This window comes from Miniopterus schreibersii, assembly GCF_964146895.1.
Source record: "Miniopterus schreibersii genome assembly, chromosome: X".
NCBI classification, from domain to species: Eukaryota; Metazoa; Chordata; class Mammalia; order Chiroptera; family Miniopteridae; genus Miniopterus; species Miniopterus schreibersii.
Window position 1 is genome coordinate 97,253,929 of NC_138104.1, and position 25,060 is coordinate 97,278,988.

The 25,060-nt window shown below is 47.7% G+C and overlaps 1 protein-coding gene across 6 annotated transcripts in view; it reads left to right on the forward strand.

The window, feature by feature from the left end:
* PHKA2 (phosphorylase kinase regulatory subunit alpha 2) overlaps positions 1–23,520 on the forward strand; it is a 65,890-nt gene extending 42,370 nt beyond the window's left edge. For 3 of the 6 annotated variants that reach the window (XM_081126588.1, XM_081126587.1, XM_081126592.1), the window contains 16 exons: positions 1,656–1,834; positions 5,404–5,586; positions 8,666–8,754; positions 9,711–9,850; positions 10,260–10,416; positions 11,276–11,355; positions 11,539–11,617; positions 11,716–11,845; positions 12,393–12,494; positions 14,809–14,927; positions 15,687–15,716; positions 17,388–17,441; positions 19,215–19,385; positions 21,419–21,472; positions 22,126–22,326; positions 22,860–23,520. In XM_081126588.1, the coding sequence (XP_080982714.1) occupies positions 1,656–1,834; positions 5,404–5,586; positions 8,666–8,754; positions 9,711–9,850; positions 10,260–10,416; positions 11,276–11,355; positions 11,539–11,617; positions 11,716–11,845; positions 12,393–12,494; positions 14,809–14,927; positions 15,687–15,716; positions 17,388–17,441; positions 19,215–19,385; positions 21,419–21,472; positions 22,126–22,326; positions 22,860–23,030 (1,939 nt within the window). In that variant the 3' untranslated portion in view covers positions 23,031–23,520. The remainder of the gene's footprint in view (positions 1–1,655; positions 1,835–5,403; positions 5,587–8,665; positions 8,755–9,710; positions 9,851–10,259; positions 10,417–11,275; positions 11,356–11,538; positions 11,618–11,715; positions 11,846–12,392; positions 12,495–14,808; positions 14,928–15,686; positions 15,717–17,387; positions 17,442–19,214; positions 19,386–21,418; positions 21,473–22,125; positions 22,327–22,859) is intronic. The other 3 variants (XM_081126591.1, XM_081126590.1, XM_081126589.1) reach the window with 2 other exon arrangements.
* The last annotated feature ends 1,540 nt before the right edge of the window (positions 23,521–25,060 follow it).

Consider the following 25,060-nt stretch of genomic DNA (forward strand, 5'->3'; position numbering starts at 1 on the left):
GGAGGCAGGAGAAAGCAAAGTGGGAAAACCTCTGGGGTTGGATAAAAAGTAAAATGATACATCTTTTACGTAGTTGGGTACAGGATAGTTAACAGTCAACAGTTAACACAATAAAAATAACAATGAAAGGAATTGTAGTCTCTGGTGCATTGGTAGTGCCGTGAGGGGTCCAGGGAAAGGGAAGTCACCCTGACATTCCAAAGGTACAATATGGTAGAAGCAAACGACAGTAGACAGGCTCAGTTAAGGTAAAGATTGACCTTTGTCAGGGAAGATTCTAGCCTAGGACATGGCTACCTGCCATAAACTGCTTTTAGTTTAAAAAGTTTTAATTTCAGACCATCCTTTGTGGTTACTTTAGGTCTCTGAGTTTGCAAGGCCTCCACCCAGGCCTTCCCTGAGCTTGTCAGATTAGCACGAGTTATAATTGAATAATAGTTACAATTGAATCTCATTTTCCTTTAAGTCTGAGGCTTTTTAAAAAGCACTCACCCTAGATGCTCGTCTCAAGAGCATGGACCCAACCAACTTGGGTAGCCTGCTATCAAATTACTGCCTTTCCACCTTTGACCTGACTGACCCCTTTCAGCTTCATCAGAGGGAAGCTTTCCATTGTCTTTTTTCCTGGCTCCACCTTACCCACCCCAGTTTCTCAGCCTCGGGGCAAAACCATGACTAGGACTGACCCCAGGGCTCTAGGAGGGGAAGTTAATACGTTATGAAGGGAAGGCTTTTCTTGACCTCAGGCCTTGTTTATGATGTAGTCCACTTGCCCACTGAAGCTCAAGCACCTACAAATTAATTTGCAACAATGAATTCATTTGCATCAATGCTTTTATTTACTCCATAAATGGTTCTCTCAGTCATTTCAACTAAATCGTAATCTGATGCTGGTAGCTCCAAAGCATCCTATTGTTTTCTGCCTCCAGATCTAACATTTTCAGAAGCACACAGAGCAGGCTTTCTTTCCGTAGGGTGGACATCCCACCACACCCGGAACCTGGGGGTGGACCCACAGAACGTGGAGGCTGCTGCCTTTGCAGCAGGGCCCCGTGCTGCCAAACCCAGCTCCCAGTTTTCAGTGGAACTTTTCCTAGCCTGGTAATATACTAGGGAACCTGCTATATACTAGGGCATCAGGGTAATATATGCTGAGCATCTGCTCTGGTCTGGGGATGGCCCACCCTTCACATTCCTTCTAGACAGAACTTGGGCTCTGAGACGTGCCTACCTGCGCCTGTGTGACCCTGTTGCGTGGTAGGAATGCAAACAACAGCACAAGTACACCCAGAGAATCATTCCTTATTGTCCAGTCATTTTAGAGCAAAAATCTTTTAAAGGTTGGTCTGGTTAAAAGTGGTTCGCTCAATATGTTTTGTAAAACTTTGGTTGGTTCAGTAAAATAGATTTCTGTTCGTGTTGGGTTTGGGAGTAAGAAATTAGCGTGATTCGTTTTGGCTGTTAATATGCTGTGTGATTCCACTTTATACTCGCTATTGAATTTTCATTTTAATTTCTTGGCTGACTACTGCAGAGTGATATATTTATTGATACTGGCAGAAGTGCCACCTGGTTGTTGAAAAGTCTTTCCATGATTCATTAGTGAAAGTTTGTCCACATGCACCTATATCTCTAACATAGTGTCTCCTTGGCAGAGTAAAATTAGGGAGCCTTTCGGAATTTCTCACCACATCTTTCTACACGTATCTGACCTTCCTGGATCCAGACTGTGATGAGAAGTTGTTTGATGATGATGCCAGCGAAGGGAGCTTCAGTCCTGATAGCGATTCAGATTTGGGAGGATATTTGGAAGAGACCTACACTCGAGGAATAGGTAGGAATGCTTTTGCAGGTGGTTCACTGAATTTACTGACACCTTAGCATTGTGGTAAAATTACCCTAAGGCACAAGCACCAAAAATGACTAGTAATTAACATAACAAAAAAGGCTTTGGAGGGGGGGAAACAAGATGGCGGCGCAGGTCACAGCTGCACCCGCCGCCTCCCGCAACTGCATCAAAATCACAGCTAAACACAGAACCACCATCGCTCAGAGCCTCCTGAGATCCGGCTGCACAGAAGCCCCGCAACCAGGGAGCTGAGGCAGCACCGAGACCGGGAGGAGGGGGAGACGCGGGAGGGGCGGGGCTGAATCAAAGCCGGGGCGAGGGGCCCACACCCAGTGCCGCAGGTAAACCCAGGAGGGAATCTCGGAAGAGGAGGTTTCCCGGAGGAGGGAGGGTTCCAAGCCCCACAGCAGGCCCCAGCCCAGGGCTCCAGGGCCGGGAAGAGACGTCCCCACAACTCTGGGCTGTGAAACCAGCGGGGACTGTCCCTGAGGGTCGCGGAGGCTGCAGGAGCCCCAGCAGCTCCTCTTAAGGGCCCGGCACGAACTCACTCGGACGCTCCCTCTGAGCCCAGCGCCGGGCAGCAGCCTGAAAGGACCCGGGACACTCGGGGAGGGACTAACCTGCCTGAGATCCCGGCGACAGGGGGAGGGCGGCTTCCTCCCGGGCAGAAGGGCTGGCGGAGGCCATGGCTCCTGTGGCGAGTCCTCCCCGCACAGCCGGCAGGCAGGCGCCATGTTTGCATCGCCAGCGCCTGACCCACACCCTTGGCCCCGCCCCATGACTCCCGGAGGCCCCGCCCCTCCCCACCTGCAGCTCATCCGGGCCATTTCCAGGGGCTTTTCTGTGCAAGTGGCCTCTCGAGCCTCAGGCTTAGGACTCTCCTAAAATCTCTCAAACACCCAGCAGCTGCCCCATGCGGCGTAATAAGCAGCCCCAGGCCTGGCACTTGCGGCAGCTGCACTGGCTCATAGCTGGGCCTCTCCTGGGCACCTCCAAGCCCAGCACAAGGAGCAGCCAACTACGGTTTGCTGAGTAGCTCATGCTGGGTGGCCCTGGGCAAGGCATTGGCACAGGCTGACTTTGCACCTCCCGGGAGGCCCCAGGGATAGTGCACCTGGTGGTCAGACTCGACCACGCTGGATTACAGCCCTGCCACATCCACGAGTGACACATTCAAGGGGCGCCCCACCAAAGTAAATCCTGCTCCATACGGGTGTCTCCAGCACAGCAGCTCTCTGGCTGTAGTTGCAGCTGGTCCTCACAGCCGATTGGCCTGGGGGTCAGTTCCTCCCAGGGACGCCAACAGCAACCAAGGCCCAACTGCAACAGGACAGAGCACACAGCCCACACAGGGGAGCACCTAGAAGGCCCAGCTCAGGGGACTGGGGAGGCTGAGCCACTGGACCCTACAGGACACCTACTCCACAAAGCCACTCCACAAATTCCAGGAGACATAGCAGCTCTACCTAATACATAGAAACAGACACCTGGAAGCAGCAAAAATGTGGAGGCAAAGAAACATGTCACAAAAGAAAGAACAGAAGAAATCTCTAGAACAGGAACTAAATTAAATAGATCCAAACAAGCTAACAGATACAGAGTTCAGAATAATGGTTATAAGGATGCTCAACCATATTAGTAAGAGTATGACGAAAATAATTGAGAAAATCGATGACATGATAAAGGACCAATTTGAAATGAAGGCTACATGAACTGAAATGAAGAATAATTTACAGGGAATCAACAGTAGAGTAGAGGACGCTGAGAATGAAATCAGAAATTTGGAACATGAGGAAACAAAAAACACCCAACCACAAGAGCAAAAAGAAAAAAGAATCCAGAAATATGAAGATAGTATAAGGAGCCTCTGGGACAACTTCAAGAGGCCCAATATTTGTATTTTGGGGTGCCAGAAGGAGAGGAAAGAGACCAAGAAATTGAAAACCTATTTGAAAAAAATGGGGAAAGAAATAGACTTACAAGTCCAGGAAGCACAGAGGGTCCCAAACAAGAGGAACCCAAGTAGGCCCACAGCAAGACACATCATAATTAAAATGTCAAAGGTTAAAAAGCAAAGAGAGAATCTTAAAAGCAGCAAGAGGAAAACAGTTAGTTACCTACAAGGGAGCCCCCATACAACTGTAAGCTGATTTCTCAAGAGAAACCTTGCAGGCCAGAAGGGAGTGGCAAGAAATATTCAAAGTGATGAAAAACATGGAACTACAACCAAGACTGCTCTACCCAGCAAAGCTATCATTTAGAATTGAAGGTCAGATAAAGAGCTTCATAGGTAAGGAAAAGCTAAAGGAGTTCATCACCACCAGACCAGCACTACAGGAAATGTTGAAGGGTCTTCTTTAAGAAGAAGCTAATGAACAAAAGACTCTGATGAACTAAATAGATCCAGACACTGACACAGGCAACAGACGATCCTATTTCAGAGGGAAGAGGGAAGGGGGATGGAGGGTGGGAAGAGATTAACCAAAGAAGTTATATGCATATATGCGTAACCCATGGACACAGACAATGATGGGGTGAAGGCCTGGGGAGGGGGTGGGAGCAAGGTGGAGGGGGTCAATTGGGGGTGAAAATGGGACACCTATAATACTTTGAATAATAAAGATAAATGAAAAATAAATTAATTTTTTAAAAAAGGCTTTGGAAACTTGTAGGCATTAAAACAAATAAAATGCCACTTTAAAAACCTAAACTATATAAGTGAGGCTTTTTTAATCCTAGAGGGCAAAGAGTTTCAGGAATGAGGACTTTTCACAAAATATTTTTTAAAGACAGAAACACAGGGTTCGAATTTTCAAAAGAATGGTAGAATGATCTAGGTTTGGTTGGATAGGAGTCCTGAAATCCTATGTGCAGTGGTGCCTCGGTTTTCGAATGTGATCCGTTCCGGAGCCCGTTCGAGTTCTGAAACGTTGGAAACCGAGGGATCCACAGCCGACAGCTGGGCCCCATGACCTTGCCCTCAGCGGGAGCCGCAGGGATGTTCGGTTTATGAGGCGGGTTCGAAAACCGAAGCATTGCCTCCCGGGTTTACTGCGTTCATAAACTGAAATGTTCATCAACGGAGACGTTCGAAAACCGAAATACCACTGTATATAACATTTCCCAAACTGAACAGGATTTAGGGTTGAAGTGATCTGTTTTTCGCTTTGGGATAGTATTTGGGATTGGGGCTGGGGTTCCATAAGGCTTAGCTCACTCATGACAAATTCAAACAAAAGTATCAGATGTCAGCTGCCGGCCCTCAGATTGTTTTACACATTCAGTTCATGTTGGTATGCTGTGATATAAACACTATCTTGACCTGTATTTTCTTTTCCTAGGGTGAAATTTTCCCAAACAGTAGCTTTATAAACACATACATTATCTGCGTAAATCTCTTTACTCTCCAGGGGTGGGGTGGGGTGCAAATATCTATATCAAAATGTTGCCTTCCCCTAAAGCGACTCAGTGCCATGTGCTATGCATCACCACTGTTACGCCTTTAGAGTGTTTCTACAGCTTGTTTTCCTTGGCTCCTTTGCTTGCCTCTCCAGTTACAGAAAGCCAGGATGAACTTGACCAGTACATCAACCACCTCCTGCAAAGCACATCCTTGAAGTGCTACCTGCCCCCTCTCCGTAAGAAGACTGCAGAAGACAGCCATGTCTTCAGTGCCATCCACTCCACTCGGGATATACTTTCTGTGATGGCAAAAGCAAAGGGTTTGGAAATTCCCTGTATGTTATTAACTCTTTTCTGCCTGTTAAAATAACTTTTTGTTTTTATCAAAGTAATACATGAGCATAATTGAAAAGTCAAAGGATCTGAAAAGACAACCAAATGCAGATGTTTCCTGCCTCTCCTCTCCCCTCACTGCCCCCAGGCCTCCTTGGAGACAACCGCATTCAACTCGCAGTTGCTTCTTCTGGCATTTCCATGTTTCCACATTTCTAAAATAATGTGTGTATACTGTCTTTGGATGCATTGACTTTATTCAGTATCTGTTGACTTCCACTTACGTGGGGAAGATTTAGCTGTCAAATCACCACCCCTCTGCTTCACTTTCCCGAACCTGCCAATGTAGTTGTATTAAAGCTCAGTTAAATCAGTACTCACTCTTTGTATTATTGTGTGTATGCAAATGTTATTCCCAACTGAGCAACATAGTATACCATGATTATATTAGCTGCCCTATCTTTTAATTTGCCTTGCTTTGTTTTTATACCTTCCAGTGGCTTCTCAATACAAATTTCTACCAGGTCAATCATATCCAGGAATTTCCCAGTCTCACTGCTTTTTTTAGAATCCAGAATCTCTTCTATCTGGCTGATTGAGCCCTAGCCTGTTACATACTTGGGACTTCTCTCTACTGTAACCCTTGGGGTCTCCTTTGCTTATCTCTTCAGTTGGGTTCCCTGTTTCCTAAATCTGTCATGTTCCTCTTTCTCAATTTATTCCTTTGGTGGAGCACATTCTAGAATAGTTCCAGTAAGTTGAAAAAAAAATGATATAATGGAAGAGGGTATGGTGATGACAGCCCTCAACTTGTTTGTTTCTGAAGTTCACTGCCCCTTTGGCCTGGTTGCCCTCCACGTCCAGGATATAGATTTTATCCTGGGATCTCCCTTCACCATCACCTGGAGACTTCCTTGAGACTTCTTTGTCTCCTGTGTTGGCTCTCCTGTTTCTGTCTCAACTTTTCCTTTCTTAGCTTACTCTCTTATTTTGGTGGGGGACAACCAGTAGTTTCCTGAGAAACAGTGCACGGTGGGTGAAATTGTTGAGACTTTGAAAGTCTGAAAGTATCTACAAATACTTTATATCCATTTGAGAGTTTGGCTGGGTGTAGAATTCTAGACTGAAAATAAATTTTTATTCAGAATTTTAAAAGCATCGTTTCATTATCTTCTTTTATCAGTGTTGCTTTTAATAAACCTAAACTCATTCTGATTTTTGATCTTTCAAATATAAGCTGTTTTCTCTTTGAAAATTTTTAGGATCTTCTCTGTTCCCAGGTTCTGAAATTTCAGTGATGTGCCTTGATCTGGGCGTATTTTCCCCCACAGTGTTGGATACTCATTGGGCCTTTTCAATCTGGAAATTTATGTTTTTCAGCCCTGTAAAGTTTTTCTGAATAATTTCTTGACTCATTTCCTTTCCTACATTTTCTCTGTTCTCTCTTTCTGGTACTCTATGATTTCAGTGTTGACCTCCTGGAGAAGTCTTTATAGTTTCTCTTTTGTCTTCCATTTCTTTGTCTTTTGTTCTGTTCTGAGGGCAATTGCTTCAACTTTTTGTTCCACTTCCTCAATTGAGTTTTCTCACTTTTGTTATCGTGTTTTAAATATTTGTTCTCTGAATTGCATCAGTTCTTGTTTCATGCATACAATATAATTTCTTATTACTCTAAGAATGTTAATGACAGAGTTTTTGGTTTTGTTTGTTTTTTTTTACATTTTCTTCTCTCTAAATGGTTTCCATTTCCCCCAAGTCAATTTTTCTTGTTTGTTTTTGTTTCTATCTTCCACATTAGAGTCTTTCCTTCAGTGCAGGGTGCTCCTTAGTTATCTGCTCATGCATGAGACTCTCAAAGCGTGTAGGTGGGGCCTGTTGGGTTTATGGGTGTAGGCTGGGCACATTTCCCAGAGATACTGTGTTCTCCTCTTTGACAGGTAAGGATTTGATCCTTATTCCCCTGAAGAATATGCCCAGGCCTTCAGACATGCCAGTCAGCCCCCCACTCCAGGGACCCTCCCCTTTACCCTTCCCAAAAAGACCCTCTATTCTTCTGTGAGGGGGGACAAGGCAGTTGCCAAGCTGTGTGGAGTTGAGGAAGGCACCTAGGGAGCTTGCTGCTTCTCACACAGCAATTCTCCAGCCTTCCTTATTCTGGACCACCCCCTGTGGACACCCCCCCCCCCGTCCCCCAATTCCAGAGGTACATATGCAGCAAGCTCCTGAGACTTCTGAGGATCCTCTGATGTAAATCTGACTGGTTCTTGGTTTTTCCCATTGCAGACTTGGGCTTTGGTTGCCTAGTGTTGGCTAAATCAGTTATCTTTCATCCATCAGCTTTCCCACTCTAAAATGTTGTTACTATTATCTTCTCCCCTGCTTTATCTTATTCTTCAGGATTTGTCTTTTTTTAAACATATTTTTTCTGTAGTGTTAGTTGGGGTTTAAGGGGAAGTAAAATTAAAATGTATGTTTAATGCACTAGTGTAACCTGGAAGTCTATAGCTGCCTTTTAAATATGCTTCATCTTTACCTTGAAAACTTCCTATTTTCCCAAGATGATATGATATAGCCTGGAAGACACAGATGCTTAATGAACAAATATTGATAATGATAACATCCAAAGGTGGCTAAAAATAGAAGCCGTAATGCCCAGCAATGGCAAAGTGAAATGCATATTGGACAGGAAGCCTAGGCACCTAAATTATGAGAAGGCCAGTGACCTTGGACAAGTGGTCTACCCTCTCTGATCCTCAGTTTCCTCATCTGAAAGAAAAAGAGGTTGGGCTCAATCATTTCTAAGGCTCACACCAGTCCTAAAATGCTATGTAATTTTTTTCTGAATTCCAGGAGGGAAAAGTGAAATTTTACTCTTTAAAGCAAGATCCATGCCCTGCTCATGTGTTTCCAGCACATAATGTGGCTACATGATAAATTCTTGTTGAAGTTAATTAAACTAAAGAAGTAATCATTCCTTTAGTTGGTTTGTATTGAATAAGGAGTAACCACTGTACCTCTTTAAAGAAATATTTTCTCCTTTCTCCTGCTCAAAAGAATTCTCTTTGTTCTTTGCTTTTCCAGTTGTTCCCATGACTTTGCCAACTAAAGTTCTAAATACCCACCGTAAATCGCTGAATCTTGTTGATTCTCCTCAGCCACTCCTAAAACAGGTAAAATATTTACTCATTTTTTTAATAAGTGTAACATTCTTTGTTGCTGGCATAGCCTCAAGAAGTCTTTTAAATGGTTAAACTCAAAAGAAAGAGTGTATTTCCGTGTGAACCCACTCAGTCGTCTAGAATCTGCTTTGTGTCAGTCTGCACGCTGAGTTTGACGCAAACCTCTATGTCTGGCATGTAGGAAAAGTCCACTGACTTTTTGCACACTTATCAGAATCTGTGTCACACTGGAGGAAATAAGCTAGCTCACTACCTAGCCCTGTCCTGTTTGCCAGCCAAGGCCGGGCTACTTGCAGACTGGGGTACAAAACCAGAAAAGTTTCCTCAGGGGAATAAATCTCAGGGTGTTCCCCACTGGGTCCCATAATGTTGTTTTATCCAGAAATCTCCCTTGATTTTCTCCCACGTGAATAGAAAGATTCAGTGTCTAAAATATTGAAGAATATTTTAACCTAAGCTCAATTTTAGGTTGTTTAAAATTGACATACTTTTTGCATTTGTTTTTGTTTTAAAATATATTTTATTGAAGTATAATGTTTATAGAAAAGTGTATAGAGTGTAAGTATACAGCTCAATGAATGATTACCTAGCCAACAGAGGCGAGTAAATGACCAACCACCCCTGGTACCCCTCCCAGTCGCTTCCACCCCTCCACTCCAAAGATAACTGCTAGCATAAATTCTAACACCAGGGGTTAGTTCTGTTTTTGAACTTGGTATAAATAAAACTCATATGTATTTTAACATGTTCAGTCCAGTCTCTTGCAAACATTGACTAACACAGTGAATCACTGATAAAAAATAGTAAAGCACATAAATAAAAAACTACAAAAGATTCACTGAAAACCTGGAGCACAGCCACAGAGTTCCAAGACCAGGTCGATGAGTCACTTCTGATCTGAAGGTTCGCATGCTCAGCTCTTCTCCCCCGCTTTTTGACTTTTGTAGGGCCAGACCCCTGAGGATGACTTCCAGTGGCCCAGAGATGACCATGGTGATGTGGACTGCGAGAAGCTGGTTGAGCAGCTGAAAGACTGTTCGAACCTACAGGACCAGGCAGACATTCTGTACATTCTGTATGTAATAAAGTAAGTTTCTGGTCTTTACTAGGCCAAGCTTCCCCCGATCTCCTTGATTCTGTCCCAGTCTTCTTGGCCTTCCAGCAATCTGGGGCATGACTCTATCACCCAAATTACCCAGGATCACTACAAACAAACCTCCATGCCTTTTTCTGCCTGCTCATGCTGGCCTCTCAGGATGAGGAGGCTGGTGAGGCCAAGATCTCACCGTTTCCTGAGGTTAGGCTTCTGTTTCAAGTGGACAGAGGGATGCTTTGGTAAGACTCAACCCAATCCTGAGACGGAGGCAGTGGGAGGGCCCCAGCACTTGGCAGAGGACTGGCGGTGTATTCCCCTCCCTGCCAAGTGAGCTCTGCTGCATGAGAATCCAGCCTGCGAACATTCCTGGCCACACTTCTGGGGTTTTCTCTCTCAACAGGGGCCCCCGCTGGGACACAAATCTCTCAGGACAGCATGGGGTCACAGTTCAAAACCTCCTCAGTGAGCTCTACGGAAAAGCCGGCCTGAACCAGGAGTGGGGTTTGATTCGCTACATCTCTGGCCTGCTCAGGAAGAAAGTGGAGGTCCTGGCCGAGGTCAGAGCCACTGAGCTGGCTGTCCGTCTGTCTTTTCTAGCCCCATGCCCTCTTCTTGTTATGAAAACTGGAGACAAGCACCTCTTATTTGTGAAGAAAACCAGTTATTTAATTTATAGGTGGAGCTGGTCCTCCTTTCCTGACCTCCCACTGCTCTTGGAAGGCGAGCAGAAAAAATGAAAATGAAGTTGATTAGTTTTGTTCCTTCTTAGCTGCAGCAAATGGTTTACCAAGAAATAAAATGAAAACTCTCTGTGGCCTGGCACCCTCTTAAACAGAGCTCTCTCATTTCTGTACATCCACAGTATAATCATCATTAATATTTTTAACCCAATGGCCCTGCAAAATCAAGAACCACTTTCTAAGACATTAGAGTTCAGTGATATGGTAAGGGGATGGTATTTATTATATGTGAATAATGGGGAAACTGAAAATTTAGGATTTTAATATGGTTATTAACCCTTAGCATTGGTGTCTTAGGACTCACGATTGCCCATCCCCTTTGTGGTATATCAGGGAATCCACTGTGTTTGTTGCAGTGGATGGGCATTAAATACCCACTAACAGGCCCTGCAGAGCCAGGCCTGGAGCCACATGTTGAGAGCACAAAGATCATAGGGATGCAGCCCTGCCTGGGTTGCTCAGATTTTTCAAATAAATGGTAACATGGGTCATAAAGATTGTAAAGGTAAACTTATGACCTTATTGTCGGTACCCTTCCCCTTTGACTTTGCTCATCTCCTCCTCTCCCCCTCTCCCTCTCTCCCCCCTCCCCCTCTCTCCCTTTCCCTCCCCCCTCTCCCTCTCTCCTTCTCCCACTCCCTCCTTCTCTCCCTCATGCTTTCCCCTAAATGAGTAGGCCTGCACGGACCTGCTGTCACACCAGACGCAGCTCACAGTGGGCCTGCCACCAGAGCCCCGGGAGAAGATCATCTCTGCGTAAGTGCTCACCCGGGGGCCTCAGGGTGGTGGGGGCCCTGGAGAAAACATCAGTGCCGTCCACCGTTCAAGAAGAGGGTCTCTCGGGAGCTTCCAGCAGGAAAATAAGGATCTTCCGCGGAGGGCGAGGAGACACCTCTTCGGTATCTCTCATGGTGCTTGTGTCTTGATATCCCTTCCTAGGCCCCTTCCCCCGGAGGAGCTCACAAAGCTCATCTACGAGGCCAGCGGGCAGGACATTAGTATCGCCGTCCTCACACAGGTCAGCTGGCGGGGACAGGCGGGGCTGCGGCCTTCCGCGGGCTGCAGGGGCCTCCGCCTGCCCCGCTCTCTGAAACGCCGTCTCCGTGTCTGTGTCAGGAGATTGTGGTCTACTTGGCCATGTACGTCAGGGCGCAGCCCAGCCTCTTCGTGGAGATGCTCAGGCTCCGGATCGGACTGATCATCCAGGTGATGGCCACGGAGCTGGCGCGGAGCCTGAACTGTTCAGGTGCGAAGCGTGGTCGGCCCCAGGGGCCCCCCCAAGCGCTCTGGAACCCCGGCTCCTGTGCCTGTGCACGTGCTCCTGCGTCACCTGCTTCTCTAGTTTAGATGCACCTTCCAGCCGGGCCACCAGCACAGGCAGTTGAATTTCCTATGTCAGGGAATGAGGCCTCAGAATCTTCTGCCTCGCTCCTGACATCTCAGTTCCTTACTGCAGCTACTTGCGATGAGGGCATCGCCTATTTAGTAACACCCCTGCTGGGAGAAATCCTAACAACTGAAATATGCAAATCAACTGCAAGCCGCATCCTAATATCAGGATCATTACAGGGTGGAAAATATGCGTCTGAGAGTTAAGAAAATACACAACTTAAACAGTAGCATTTAGAATCACCAAGGATCAGTACATGTCAGCCCTGAAGCAGTGGGGAGGTAATCCTGAGCAGGGAGACCTGCCACAGCTTCCTTTGTCACCACCCCCAAGGCCCACCCAACTCTACCTTCACCTGCCAGCAGCCTTGTGTCTGGGACACTTACAAGATGCTTGTTTTTAGGAGAAGAAGCTTCTGAAAGTTTGATGAACCTCAGCCCTTTTGATATGAAAAACCTCCTGCACCATATTCTAAGTGGAAAGGAATTTGGCGTTGAAAGAAGCAGTAAGTAAATGCTCATTTTACCGCTGTGGGGAGGGGAGCAGAGGCCCCAATTGAGGCATCCAGTGTCGCCTGAAGCTGCTTCATTTATATACAAATCAACATCAGTAACTGCTGTTTGGAGCATTATGTATGAGGGTAAGGTTCCTACTTTACTGAGACAGACAGAGTCCCAGAGGCAAGGTTCCAGCTTGTTGGGCTTTGTGACCCCTTGTAGGCTTGCTGGGACAGCTGTGGTCCCACGTGGGTGTTGTGAGCACACCTCTGCACCTTGGCCTGCCACCTTCCTCCTTCCGCCAGGTCCAGGTACTGTCGCTGTGCACATGTGGGGGGGGGGGGCGGTTGAGGTAACCAGAGTGTCAGGACGAAAGGCTGTCTTTTCTGAACACCTGAGTGCCCCACCTTTGGTTTGGACAGAAGTGTCCTCAACCAGACCCCAGTTTCCTTTATGGGGCCAGGAGAAGAGCCCTCTGCAACATCACAATACCTTCCTGCTGAGTGAGTTTGCTTTGTCCCTGGGTAGCCCGTTCAGTTTTTATCTGTACCAGCACCCTATTTGCAGTGTTAGGAAATATAATCACCCAAGTCCTGGTAGAATACTGCTCTCAAATGCTCTCTAATCATAATTGAAGCAATTACCATTTCTCATCATAATACAGCAAAATGATTTGTAGACACATTTTTGCATTTATTTAATCAAGCCAAAGAAATGCAGTTTGGGCTGTCATTCTTTTTATTTAATAAGAAGGACATTGGGTACTTCATATTTTTCCCTAGAGTGTGGGCCAGCCGACTAACAAAGATGGCATGGTACCATCAGATGGGTTTTGGTGGTTTTTCTCCTTTCCTGAAGGAGGTGTGCTCGAGATCCTTTTCCAAAAGTAATTTTCAGTTCTTTCAAGTGCCCAATCCTTGAAATGTAAATATATAAAATAGATATTTAATGTGTTCTGCTCATGAAAATAATATACATGCTTTGACACAGATAACTACTAAAATTTTATCAGGTATAAAGCCATAGATGCTTATAAAACTAGGAACAGAGCAATGTCACTTGAAAGCCATAAATATGTCTAATCGCAAGCAAGGCCAGAAGAGGTCCTGTCTTTTGACATATAACATCATTTGTTAATTGTCTTTTGCAGTTGTTCAATTTTATAAATTAAGAAACTTGAATAGCCTTAGAATTTTGATTAAATCCTGAGATGTCTGAGATAAATATTACCAGCTAATGCTCACCCCATACAGGCCCCACTGTTGCCTCCCAGACCCTTTTGACTTCTTTCCTGGTGTCCCTCCTCCCTCTCAAGCTAATTATGATTTTCTTTGTGAGTTCCTCCCTCTCTGCTGTGCTTTAAATGTTGGTGCCCCTGGCTCCTTATTTGTCTCTATTCCCCTGGACAGTGTCCTCCACTGCGAGGCCTCAGGGGTAAGTTTGTTGTAGGGAAGGCGGGGCATGCAGGGAATGCTCCCTAAGGAAGTGACCTTTCAACTGGGCCTGCAGGAGAGGCTGTGCTGGGCAGTGAGGAGCAGGTAGGACTGGAGGGAGCAGCAAGTGCAAATGCCCAGCACCTTATGGACGACCTGGAGTGGAAAGCTAAGAGGAGCAGGTGGAGTTCAAGACTATAGGGCTTTGTGTGCTGCTGGGAGGATTGATTGGGTCGTACCCTGAAGACAGAGCTAAGCCTGGAAGGATTCTGAGTGGGCAGTGACATGATCACACTTGCCTTTTGGAGTGATCACTGTGACCACAGCGTGGAGAACCAGTGAGTAGGAGGCAGGGCTGCCGACAGGTATAAGTCCTGCGGCTGCTGCAGCAGGTTGGGAGTGAGATGATGGAGGCCTCCTGCCCCTTCTGGGATGGCCGCAATGCCCTGACCCTCGGGCATCCACATCTTCTCTGCCTCTAGCCCTTGGTCGGCTTGTTCTCCTAGGACTTCCCACTCCAGCCCCAAGGCCCTTAATCGAGTGGTCTGTTTTCTACAAGGAAGGTGTGCTTTCGGAGAAGTGAAGAAGTTATTTTTTTAAATATCCAATTCACGAAAGAATTTTATGACCTCCCAGTGTTTTCTGCATGCTCCTTGAGCGATGTTCACTCTCATCTATTCTCTCAAACACATACTGAGCCCAGGCTGTGTAGTAGGTATGGTTCCGGGTGCTGGAAACAACACTGACCAGGGCAGATGAGGCCTCCCCTAACGGAGTTTATGATCCAGGTGGGGAGAGAGATGCGGATAAAAATAAGCACATCGCATGTATTCCTTACTCAGGGTGAACGCTATATAGTTTCTAAGAACCCCGTGTGTCTCCCCTCCAGTGCGACCTATCCATTCCTCTACATCCAGCCCTGCCATCTCCATCCACGAGGTAGGACACACTGGAGTCACCAAAACCGAGAGGAGTGGCATTAACAGGCTGAGAAGTGAGATGAAACAGGTAAGAAGACCTCTCAGTGGCAACGGTGCCAGGAGACAAGTGGTTTTCCTACCCGGGCTCACCTCAGAAAGTGGCAGAAACCCAGGGCATGCAGGGCATGGCCTGCTCTTTGTAGAGAATGTGAGATCCCTTCTGTCCTGGAATCAGCACACCCCGTACCCAGATATCCCAGAGCTGCCTGCACGTGCTCAACCTTAACTTGAACGCGTTGTGTAGACATTACAGAAAATGCCCTTCCCCTTGTTTGCCTCTGTTGCCCAGAACCGCTCTTTTGAGTGTGCCACGGCCATTTAGAATGTAGAGTCACACAAAAAGTAACCACATCATCTCTCCATCAGATGTGCCCTTCAAATGAAATAACCAGAGGAATCTAGAAACGGAATGGAATGCTCGTGATACCTGTATTTTCCACCAGCCACAAATGTCTCTTTTCTTTGTTCACCTTTATTTAATTCACAATAAACTCCTTGTGAACTCACCCCACAAGACTACAGGTCAACAGCTTTTTAGTCCTAATGTTCTGGTACTGTGCTAGGACTTGCCCATGACCTACAGTAGGAAATAGTTACCTTCTGACCATGAAATGTGCTCAGATTCTCTTCTCCATTTCAAATGATGACCCACGAGATCCGGGAGACAGTAACGGGTCACAACCTGCACTTGGGCCAGTGCTTCCCTGGGTTGTCTAGAGGGTGATGGGAGTAGCAGGGCACCTTTGATTCGAAACTGATTTATTTCCTGATGTATTTTTACTTTCAGATGACTAGGCGATTTAGTACCGACGGACAGGTGAAACATCTTTGTTTTGTTTCGCCCTTTACCGTGCTTGCCTCATGTTCTTTCTGGCTTAAATGTGGAAAGCGAGGCTGTGAATACAGAGTGTGAATGTTCGGAGGACGGTTCTGCCCATGAAACAGGCTTGGGTGGAGGCGACTCCACAGCTGTGGCAGGCAGCCCTGGGAGCAGGCAGAGTGCTGGACTTGAAAGCAGGAGAAATAGCCTTAGCCAGGCCTTTAAACAAAGTCCATTTATTAAACTCTTGGGTTTTATAGGGTACTGTGTGAAAGAGATGGTCCCGGGCTTTGCCCCAGTGGGAGTTTCTGTTAAAAAAAAAAAAGGAGGGGGAAATAAAAAGTAAAATGTGGTCATTGGCTATATCAGTAGAAACCTGGATGGTTTACTCAGTGGTTAGAGCATCAGCCCTCGAACTAAAGGGTCCCGGATTCAATTCTAGCCACGGGCACGTACCTCGGTTGCAGGCTCGACCCCCAGTCAGGGCGAGTGCAGGAGGCAACCAATCGATGTGTCTCTCTCACGTCGATGTTTTTCTCTCTCTCCCACTCTCTCTGGAAAAAAAAAAAAAAGCAATGGAAAAACTGTCCTTGGGAGAGGATAATAAAAAAGAAGAAAGAAAGTATACCACTATTCCTAACCCTGGAAGGAAAAAAATGGAAGGATACTGTTCTTTTATATCACCTTGTTCCATGTTTCCTCCTCCTTCCTCCAGAAAATTGGAGTCATGTTCCTAATGATTTAATGTCTCCATGACTGAGAGAGTGTAGAGGAATCATATGATATCATGCAGGCTCTCTGTGTTGTCCCAGGGTAAGTAAGACACATGTGCTCTCTCATTCAAATTTATGTTTTCCAAGTAAGGAACGGACTTTCCAAAACATGTTCCTTTGCCAGCCACTCGGTGGCACTGTCCTGCTGGTTAATCATCCCCATGGCACCTTCCCTAGAATATGGGTTGTTTCTTCTGTCTTCATTTAATGTTGTCCTTGCCTATTTTGGGGACAAAATGATCACCTTTCTTCTTTGATGGCTTCGGTACAGTTAGCCAAGTACAAGTTTTCTACTTGGCCACTTCCATCAAAGAAACATCTTCTCTATCCGAAATTTAATAGATGCCATGGCATTTGAAATTTCTGTCCACTTTCGCAAGAACACCAAGCATGGGTGCACATGTGTATGACAGGCACTATTAAGGGTACAGTCTAGATTTTTAGATGAGGAAATACTTATTTGGCCAAAGGTCATCATTCTGATCTTATTCATTCATTTAACAAATATCTATTGAATGCCAGTAGGTGCCAGATGCTAAATACTGGTTGTGGATATCGTGTTGCTCTCTGTAGATTTTCACAGAGAATCTACCTAAAAGATTGGCATTTCATGGCCGTGACTTTGGAAAATAAATCGATTCTTCACTTGATGAGGAACGCTCCGCATCTGACTGGCATGTAGTACCGTTCCATACTGAGAGAAAGAGCGTTTCCCGGGCTCGCTGCCGGAGCCCAGAACTCTGCCTGCCTGGTCCCTGGGGCTGTTTGCCTGGCTGCTGAGTGTCCTCTGCATTTCTTTCTGCAGGTGTTTTCCACACTCTTCTGTGTTCCTCCTCTCTGCTTGCGTCCTTTGGTGTCACTGCACATGACTGAATGGACTCTCTTTGTCTTGTAGCTCTTTTCTGTGAGCCAGGCCGCACCCAGCAGTTCGCATTGCTCCAAGTCTATGGTAAACCATGCACCCCAACCCTTGTCCCACCGCTGCGCCTCCTTGTTTGTGGTGTCTCAGTCCTCTTGTAGCCCTTCTCATGCTCCTACCTCACCCCAAATTCCTGAAGATCTGAACAGCTCTAAGTGTTTTCATTTGACTGTCTTTATGAGGTGAATCTAGAAAGAAAGCTGAGAAGTTCTTGAACTGAGCCTTTTCTGTCCAGGAGCTTCTGGAACCTCTGGGGCAGTGGTTCTGGGCCTCTCGCTGGAGCTCTAGTGGTGAACCATTGCCTGCAGGTGCTCATGGGCACTGTGCACCCATAATGCCCAGCTTGGCATGAGGCCTCAGACAAAGTGGGGGACAAGGAAGTGTTGGAATCACTGAGGCAAGTCTGAATCTTTGTCCTGAAATGAAAAGGAGGAAACCAGCTGAGTCATTGATGAGTGCGGCTGTAATTACTTTTATTTGTATCTAATTGTTGCCGTATTTAAATGGCAATAATGAGCCCAATGGAATAACCCAGCCTAACAGCCTTTTCAAAAATAAGACCCGCTGAAGTCAAAATGAGTCCACAGAGAATACTCCTGCCTCGTGCCCTGGTAGCGTGCTTAACATTCGGATTTCATTTTCAAGCCTTTCCGCTTAATGTTGTGCACTGAGAAGTGAAAGTGCCCGATAGTCCAAAACAAAGGTAATGTGTAAGGATGTGGGTTATCCCTTCCCGGCCCGGAGACCATGCACTTAGGATCCGTCCACGGGAATAGGCAGGCCCAGAGCCTTGCTGCGGGGAGGGAGCACGGGATGGCTTCACCCCATCTGTTGCTGGGGGGTCCCCCACATTCAGGCCTGGTCTCAGAACAGAACTGCTGGCCCTACCCCAGCGCATCCCTGGAGGAGGCCACAGTAAGTCCAGCCTGAGGCAAGGAGGTGGGCAGGAGATGACGTCTCTCCCTCTGCTTCTGCAAAGCGTGTGTTCCTGGAGCAGAGGCAGCCATCGCCCCAAATTAGGATAAAGCCCTGTGCTGAGTACAGAGTAGAGAGCAGATTGAAAAGGCCAAGTGCATATACCATACTCCGAGGTCCTCACTACTAAATGGGGATCCCCAGCCTTTTCTTTTTGTTTTTGGCTCCAGAGCCTCCCCCAATGGCCCAACCCCCACCCCATGTTATGTGTTGCATTCTCTGTGGCACGTGCAGTATGGAGAGGTGACTGCCACTTCTGGGGCATTGCAAAAGTGGATACTTTGGCATTTGTCTCCCTGGGTTGCAGTGTCTCTGGGGTACTCGCCTGCTCCGAGAGCCCGGTGACTCTCTCTGGGCACTGTAGCAGCAATGCCAGAGGCCTTGGCAGTGACCACTGACCCGCATGGGCATTTACCACCAGCCAGGCGTTCTCTTGGGGTTTTCTGTATCTTCATTCAGTGAGTGCTGCCAGACAGTCCGATAAGGTCAAAACCTCGAGCCAGTGTCAGGGTCAGGGATTGCCGCAGCTGGTGCTGAGCTGGGTTCACAGCTGACCCCAGAGCCTGCACTCCCACCTGCTTGGCCTCACTGTCAGGTTGGGGTTCTTGCTGCTGCGTTATCTTGTGGGGCCAGACACAGTGCACCAAACAAGTTCAGGAACCAAACCAGTACAGGAAAGAGTTAATCCAGCTTCAAGGACCAGTCAGGCTCCAACCAAGGAAGCACATTCCTCTCTGGGCAGGTGGTGATCTGGTGTTTTGCCTGGTTCACTGAGCTATGCTGCAGCACGGACTGTGAGGTTTCTGAAGGCCATGCACTGTCTTGCAGAGGTCCAGCACCCCGTCCTCGCCCACCGGCACGTCGTCGTCAGACTCAGGCGGGCATCACATTGGCTGGGGGGAGCGGCAGGGCCAGTGGCTGCGCAGGAGACGGCTGGACGGCGCCATCAACCGGGTGCCTGTGGGATTCTACCAGAAGGTGTGGAAGATCCTTCAGAAGGTGAGCTTGGCCACTGTACTGAATTCTGCAGGCCCTGGGGCTGGGGAACACACAGTCCCAGGGAAATGAACTGAGCCTGCTCCCCACCCTATTCCCTTTGTGAGATATGGTGCAACCTACTGGTGTGATCAAGTAGCATGTGGTTGCAGAACAAGAGAACACACAGCCCCTGACCTTGGGTAGCTCACAGCCTAGAACGGGCTTTCTCTACCTTGGCACCGCTGACATTGGGGGCTGGGGAATTCTTTTTTGTTGGGGCTTCTCTGTGCATTGTGGAATATTAACCAACATCCCTGGCCCCCACCCACTAGATGCCAATAGCACTCCCTCCCCCAGTTCTGACAACCAAAAATGTCTCCAGACATTGCCAAGTGTTCCCTGGGCAGCAAATCACGCCTGGTTAAGTACTGCTGGCTGGAACCGCAGCAAGGTAGATGAGGTGACAGCCCAGGTTGTATGCGACCACCTTTGACATATTAGGAACATAGAAAAGTCAGAAGATAGATAAGAACCAGAGAAGGCAGGGAACGCTTTGGATGAAAACACCATGACATAGATTACCCAGAACTGCCCCATCCCTTAGCCTCCTGCACGATCAGACAGACATGGCATCCATGCCATTCAGCGACAGAATCTAGCAGTTCCCATCTGCAGGGCACCACGTCGGGTCCTGAGGGCTTCTAGGCTGACTCCAGGGGGTGGAGGGAGGTAGAAGAGGGTAAAGGGGGTATAAATGGTGATACATAGAAGCTTTTAACTGAGGACGATCCCCCCTTCCCTCTGGCAAGCACCATACTATTATCTGTGTCCAAGAGTCTTGCTTTGCTTAATCCCTTCACCCTTCTCACCCAGCACCCAGCCCCTCCCCTCTGACGGCTCTGAGTCTGTTTTCTATATCCATGAGTCTGTCTCCACTTTCTTGTTAATTAGATTCCACATATAAGTGAAATATTTTATTAACCAATGTCACCCCAATAAATTTAATTAATAAATACTAAAGCTTATGTGGCAAACCAGGAACAATGGGCATGACCAATTTTTCCCTAAGCTATTTTTGTTAGCTCATTTCAAGTAGGAGAGGAGAGGAAAGTCATCCCAAGCAAGCGCGTACAACAACCCCTTCCCAAAGCCACTGTCCCGCTCAGCTGTGCTATTTCTGTGGACCCTTAGGGAGCCTTTGGCCTCTGTGTGTGAGGATGGAGGTCTTCCTCACCGAGCTGGGCATGGGGAGGTCAGAGCAGTCCCTGTCCTCATGCAGCTGGTCTTCTGGTCCCCACGTGGGATCAGAGCCCTCAGAGCCCACAAAGGCCTCTAGTTCTCCATTCTCTGCGTCTTGTCAGGAGGCATGAGTGTTTGCAGCCGCTCTGTCCTCAGCCCTCTGGGACAGCGGTGGGCAGCTGCTGCCAGCCAGGACACTGGGATTTAGAAGGCGGCCAATTAGATTAGAACAAACTGTTCCTAGAAAATCTGCCCACTCTTCCTAGGGCATCATCCGGACTTCCACTGGCTCAATACCAAGACACTTTTATTATGAAAAAGCATTTTGTATTGAGTTGGCGCTTGATATTTATATACATGGGTGTGCGTGTGCGTGTCTGTGCATGTGCTCAAGTTTTTTGTGATTGCTGCTTATTATAGAAATCTCAAAAATAGATGCCTCACAAAGGCACAGAAGTATCACTTCACCAGCGGGAGCCATGAAAGTCTCCCTTTATATGGCACCAGTGGGGGCTTCTCAGGCAAGTGAATGCGGAGCTTCCACAGAGAAGGACCCGGCAGCTCCTGGGGCATTGTTCGTGCGAGATCTGAAACATGCCTGCTGGTTCCCTACAATTGTTCCACCGAAAACACAGCCTGTGGGCAGCAAGAACAGCTCTCTAAAAATAAATGACAGTCTGGCGTGTTCCAGCCCTCACGCAGGCTTCCAGGGCAGGGCAACTTGAGTGTGTGCGCATGTGCATGTGCACGTGTGCACACCTATCAATCACGCTCTGGACTCCGACTGAAATGTGATGTGTGTGTTCTTCCCACAGTGCCATGGTCTGTCCATCGATGGTTATGTGCTCCCATCCTCAACCACACGAGAGGTATGATGGGAAAAACCCAAACACCGGCCTACCATTTCCACCAAGTGCTATGTTTCACGGGCTCTGACCACTGATGCCTCGTTCAAGCTTCTTGCACACATAGGCAGGCCATCACACTTATTAGCACCACCTTTTCTCCTTCCTCTCAGAAACAACATTTCTGACTGTCACGGTCTTTAGATTTGAAACCCTATTAAGAGAAAAGAGCAAAGCCACATGCCACACTCATCTGACCCATGTGCAACCTCCTCTGACCCGTCTCTCTGCTGAGAGCAGTTGTCTTCCCTGGTTTCTTTTCCCCTACTCATTCTTTTAAAAACGGATTTTTTAGTTTTTACCCTGCCCAAGGCAGCATGCCATGTGCTGCAAGAATTATGATGAAGAATGAGAAATATGAAATGATCCCTGCCCCTGGGAAGTCAAAGTCCAGTGGGTTAGGTAAACAAAGCTAGGACAAGGCCAACTGCCTCCTCGCAGAGCAGAGCTTCGGCATCCTGCTCCAGAGGGTTCCTGCAGGCAGAACTAGGACAGTGACCAAAAAGGAGGCAGCATTTGAGCTGAGCCCCAGACCCAGTGGGTGCTGTGGTTAATGTTGGTGACAGGCTGTGCCTGTCCTGGCTCACTCCTCACCCCTTGGAGGGTCCCTTTGGCAGATGACTCCACAGGAGATCAAGTTTGCTGTCCACGTTGAGTCGGTGCTGAACCGTGTGCCCCAGCCCGAGTACCGGCAGCTGCTGGTGGAAGCCATCATGGTGCTGACACTGCTCTCAGACACGGAGATGAACAGCATCGGGGGCATCATCCACGTGGACCAGATCGTGCAGATGGCCAATCAGCTGTTCTTGCAGGACCAGGTGGGTGTGCCCAGGCCTGCCCAGTCACCCCACAGCTAAGGTGGGGACAGAGGAAGGGTGGCTAGTTTGGCTGGGATTTATCAAGGCTGAAGATTCTTAGTCCAATAGGAAAGAATGTTCTCAAACAAAGAAAATGTCATCATAGATGGTGAAATATGTCAACCATCTGGTTAGAAAATGGCACAGTGGCCACTTGGGAAATCTAAAGACCTTTAAAGATAGACAGGCTCTTTTCAGCATAGGTTTTAGTGCAAACACCATCCTTGCTCGTATATGGCCCTGGGTAGACAAAACCACTTATTGTGCATTAGGAGAAGCCATCCTCTCGTTAGAGTCAAGGATGCCCTATAAACCGGGGCATGTGGAAACCCAGTGCAGTGCCCGGAGCAGAGGCCCACATCCTCCCTGGGTGCTGTAGGTTCTCCTTCCCTAGACCCGGAGCTCCATGGGCTGTGGGCCTGCAGCACACAGACTCATCACAGGGCTGCAAGAGCAAACTGTGCTCATTCTTTCCTCTGCCTTTCCCTCTGCAGATGTCGATTGGCGCCATGGACACCCTGGAGAAAGACCAAGCCACAGGCATTTGCCACTTCTTTTATGACAGTGCTCCAAGTGGGGCTTATGGGACAATGACCTACCTAATGAAGGCAGTGGCTTCTCATTTGCAGGAATTGCTACCCAATTCAGGCTGCCAGATGCAATAGGCACTCTGAGTCTGTCACTTGTCCCCTAGCTTCATTGGGAACTTTCTTCTGTTGCCCAAGATCCCCTCTGCTGTCACAAAAGCATGTCCCATAAGAAACACTGGCAGGGCGGAGATGGCAGTGATCTGAAACCTGTATGTCCAAGACAAAGAAAGAGCTGAGGAATCCTGTGCTCCCCCAAGGAGTGGCATAGGATCATTGTCTAGATCCATTTTGCTGGAACGTTTTATAATAGCATCTGGTCTTCTGGAGCCTGAGGAGGAATTGGAAACTGGTCTCTTTTGAGTGCAGTGTGAACTAAAAAGACAGCTTAAATTGGCTCTCATAGAGAGTTACCGAAATAGGTTTGGTGAGCTAAAGCACGTCTTAAAGATCCTTCCAGTAGCAATAGCTAGACAGGCAGACCTTGACAAAGAGAACATCATAACAGGATGTAGTCTGTCTGGGGACCAAACTATTTACCAAATAGAACAACTTTATCTTTCTGGGGAAGTTTGTTTTTCTTGTGGCTTTCTTTCTTTCTTGACCTCTTGTTTTATTGGCATAGCTGCCTTCATTCATTTTTGGCTCATGGTCTTCAAGGATTTTATCCTGACTGCCCATGAGTTCGGGGCTTCTCCTGCCTTCTGAAAAATCCCACATTTTCCAGAATCTAGCAAAACAAAAAATTATGGCAGGGGAGGAGCGAACTGTGCTTATAGGTGGGCCAGCTATTGTTTCGAGGCTCATGGGAACAGGAAGTCCCTCTGGAAGGCCTATGCCCCCCACCCCCTCACTCTCCATCCCCGGCTGTACCTCCCCTTTGCTCTGGGGAAGCCAGGTGATGGGTATGCAGTACCAGACGCCATGGAAGTTGGTGGTGGTGTGCTCCCTCCAAAGCAATGCTTCCCTCTTATGATAAAGCCAGGCTGGGGGCTGGGGACTCGAGCCCTTCCCATCTTATTACTCTCCGGTAGGTGTGGTTGGTGGTCTTGATATTAGAGGAGCCAGGACAAATCCTGACTGGACAGGGCCTCGTCAACCTTTTGCCAATGTCCTGGGGGATGGAGTTTCTCTCCAGGCATTGTCTTCGGGGTTGGGGTGGGGACAACAGGCAAACAGTTTCTATAAATAATGGACTTAAAAGGACAGTCAACTGGTGGCCACATGGTGAGCTCTGGCTGGTTAAGTGTGATGGGTTGGATTTGCAATAACTCTGACTCTGAAATGGGGATGTGGTCATCAGATCTTTGCTTGGAAGTTTAAGTGACCGTGGAGAAAGCCAATGCTTTAGCTGCTTTGAGGGGACATCACTGTGCCTGACACCCCTCAGAGTCAAGATGCAGTACTGACAGTTCTGGAAGGAGAAGGAAGTTCCTGACACTCCCTGCTGAAGAGCCTCTCCTCAGTTCCAGCCAGATACTTTGCAGTCGCCCCTGGGAAAGACCATCCAGAGCACAAGTCCAGGTATACCTGCCTGGACTTAGTGGTATACAGGCACTGTCCATTTCTTCAAAGGCACAGAACTTTCCCGTATGAGGTACAGAGTAGTTACTGAAGGAAAAGGCCCCAGAATCTCTCAGCTTCTGCTCCCATGGACGTCCACGGTCACCGCTCCTCCTTCCTTCACCTTTCTCCCCCCCTGCCTCCCGCCCCCACCTTTCATGTCAGTATGTAAAACCATTCTCCTCAGATTACTAGATCCTTCCATCATTGATCAGCATGTGTTGATGATGTGGGAGTGTGCCGGTGTGGGAACACAAAGAGAAATGAGACGTGACCCAAGGAAGGCTGGTGTGAAAAGATGACCATGCTTTAGTGTGGTGGGGCCAGTGTTTGGAGAGTCAGACAAGGTGGGGCCTGCCCAGAACACTGGCACTGGTGGGGCAGATCCCAGCGACAGTGTGGGCACCGTGCTCCCCTCCCCCCAAGTTCCTGCAGTGCCCCACAGCCTTCTAGTTCATGCCTGGGCTCCTTTGGGAAACCTGTTTGATCCCGTTTGCCTCTGAGGTTCTGGGGGGGGGGGTCACAGCCACCCAGATTTCATAGCA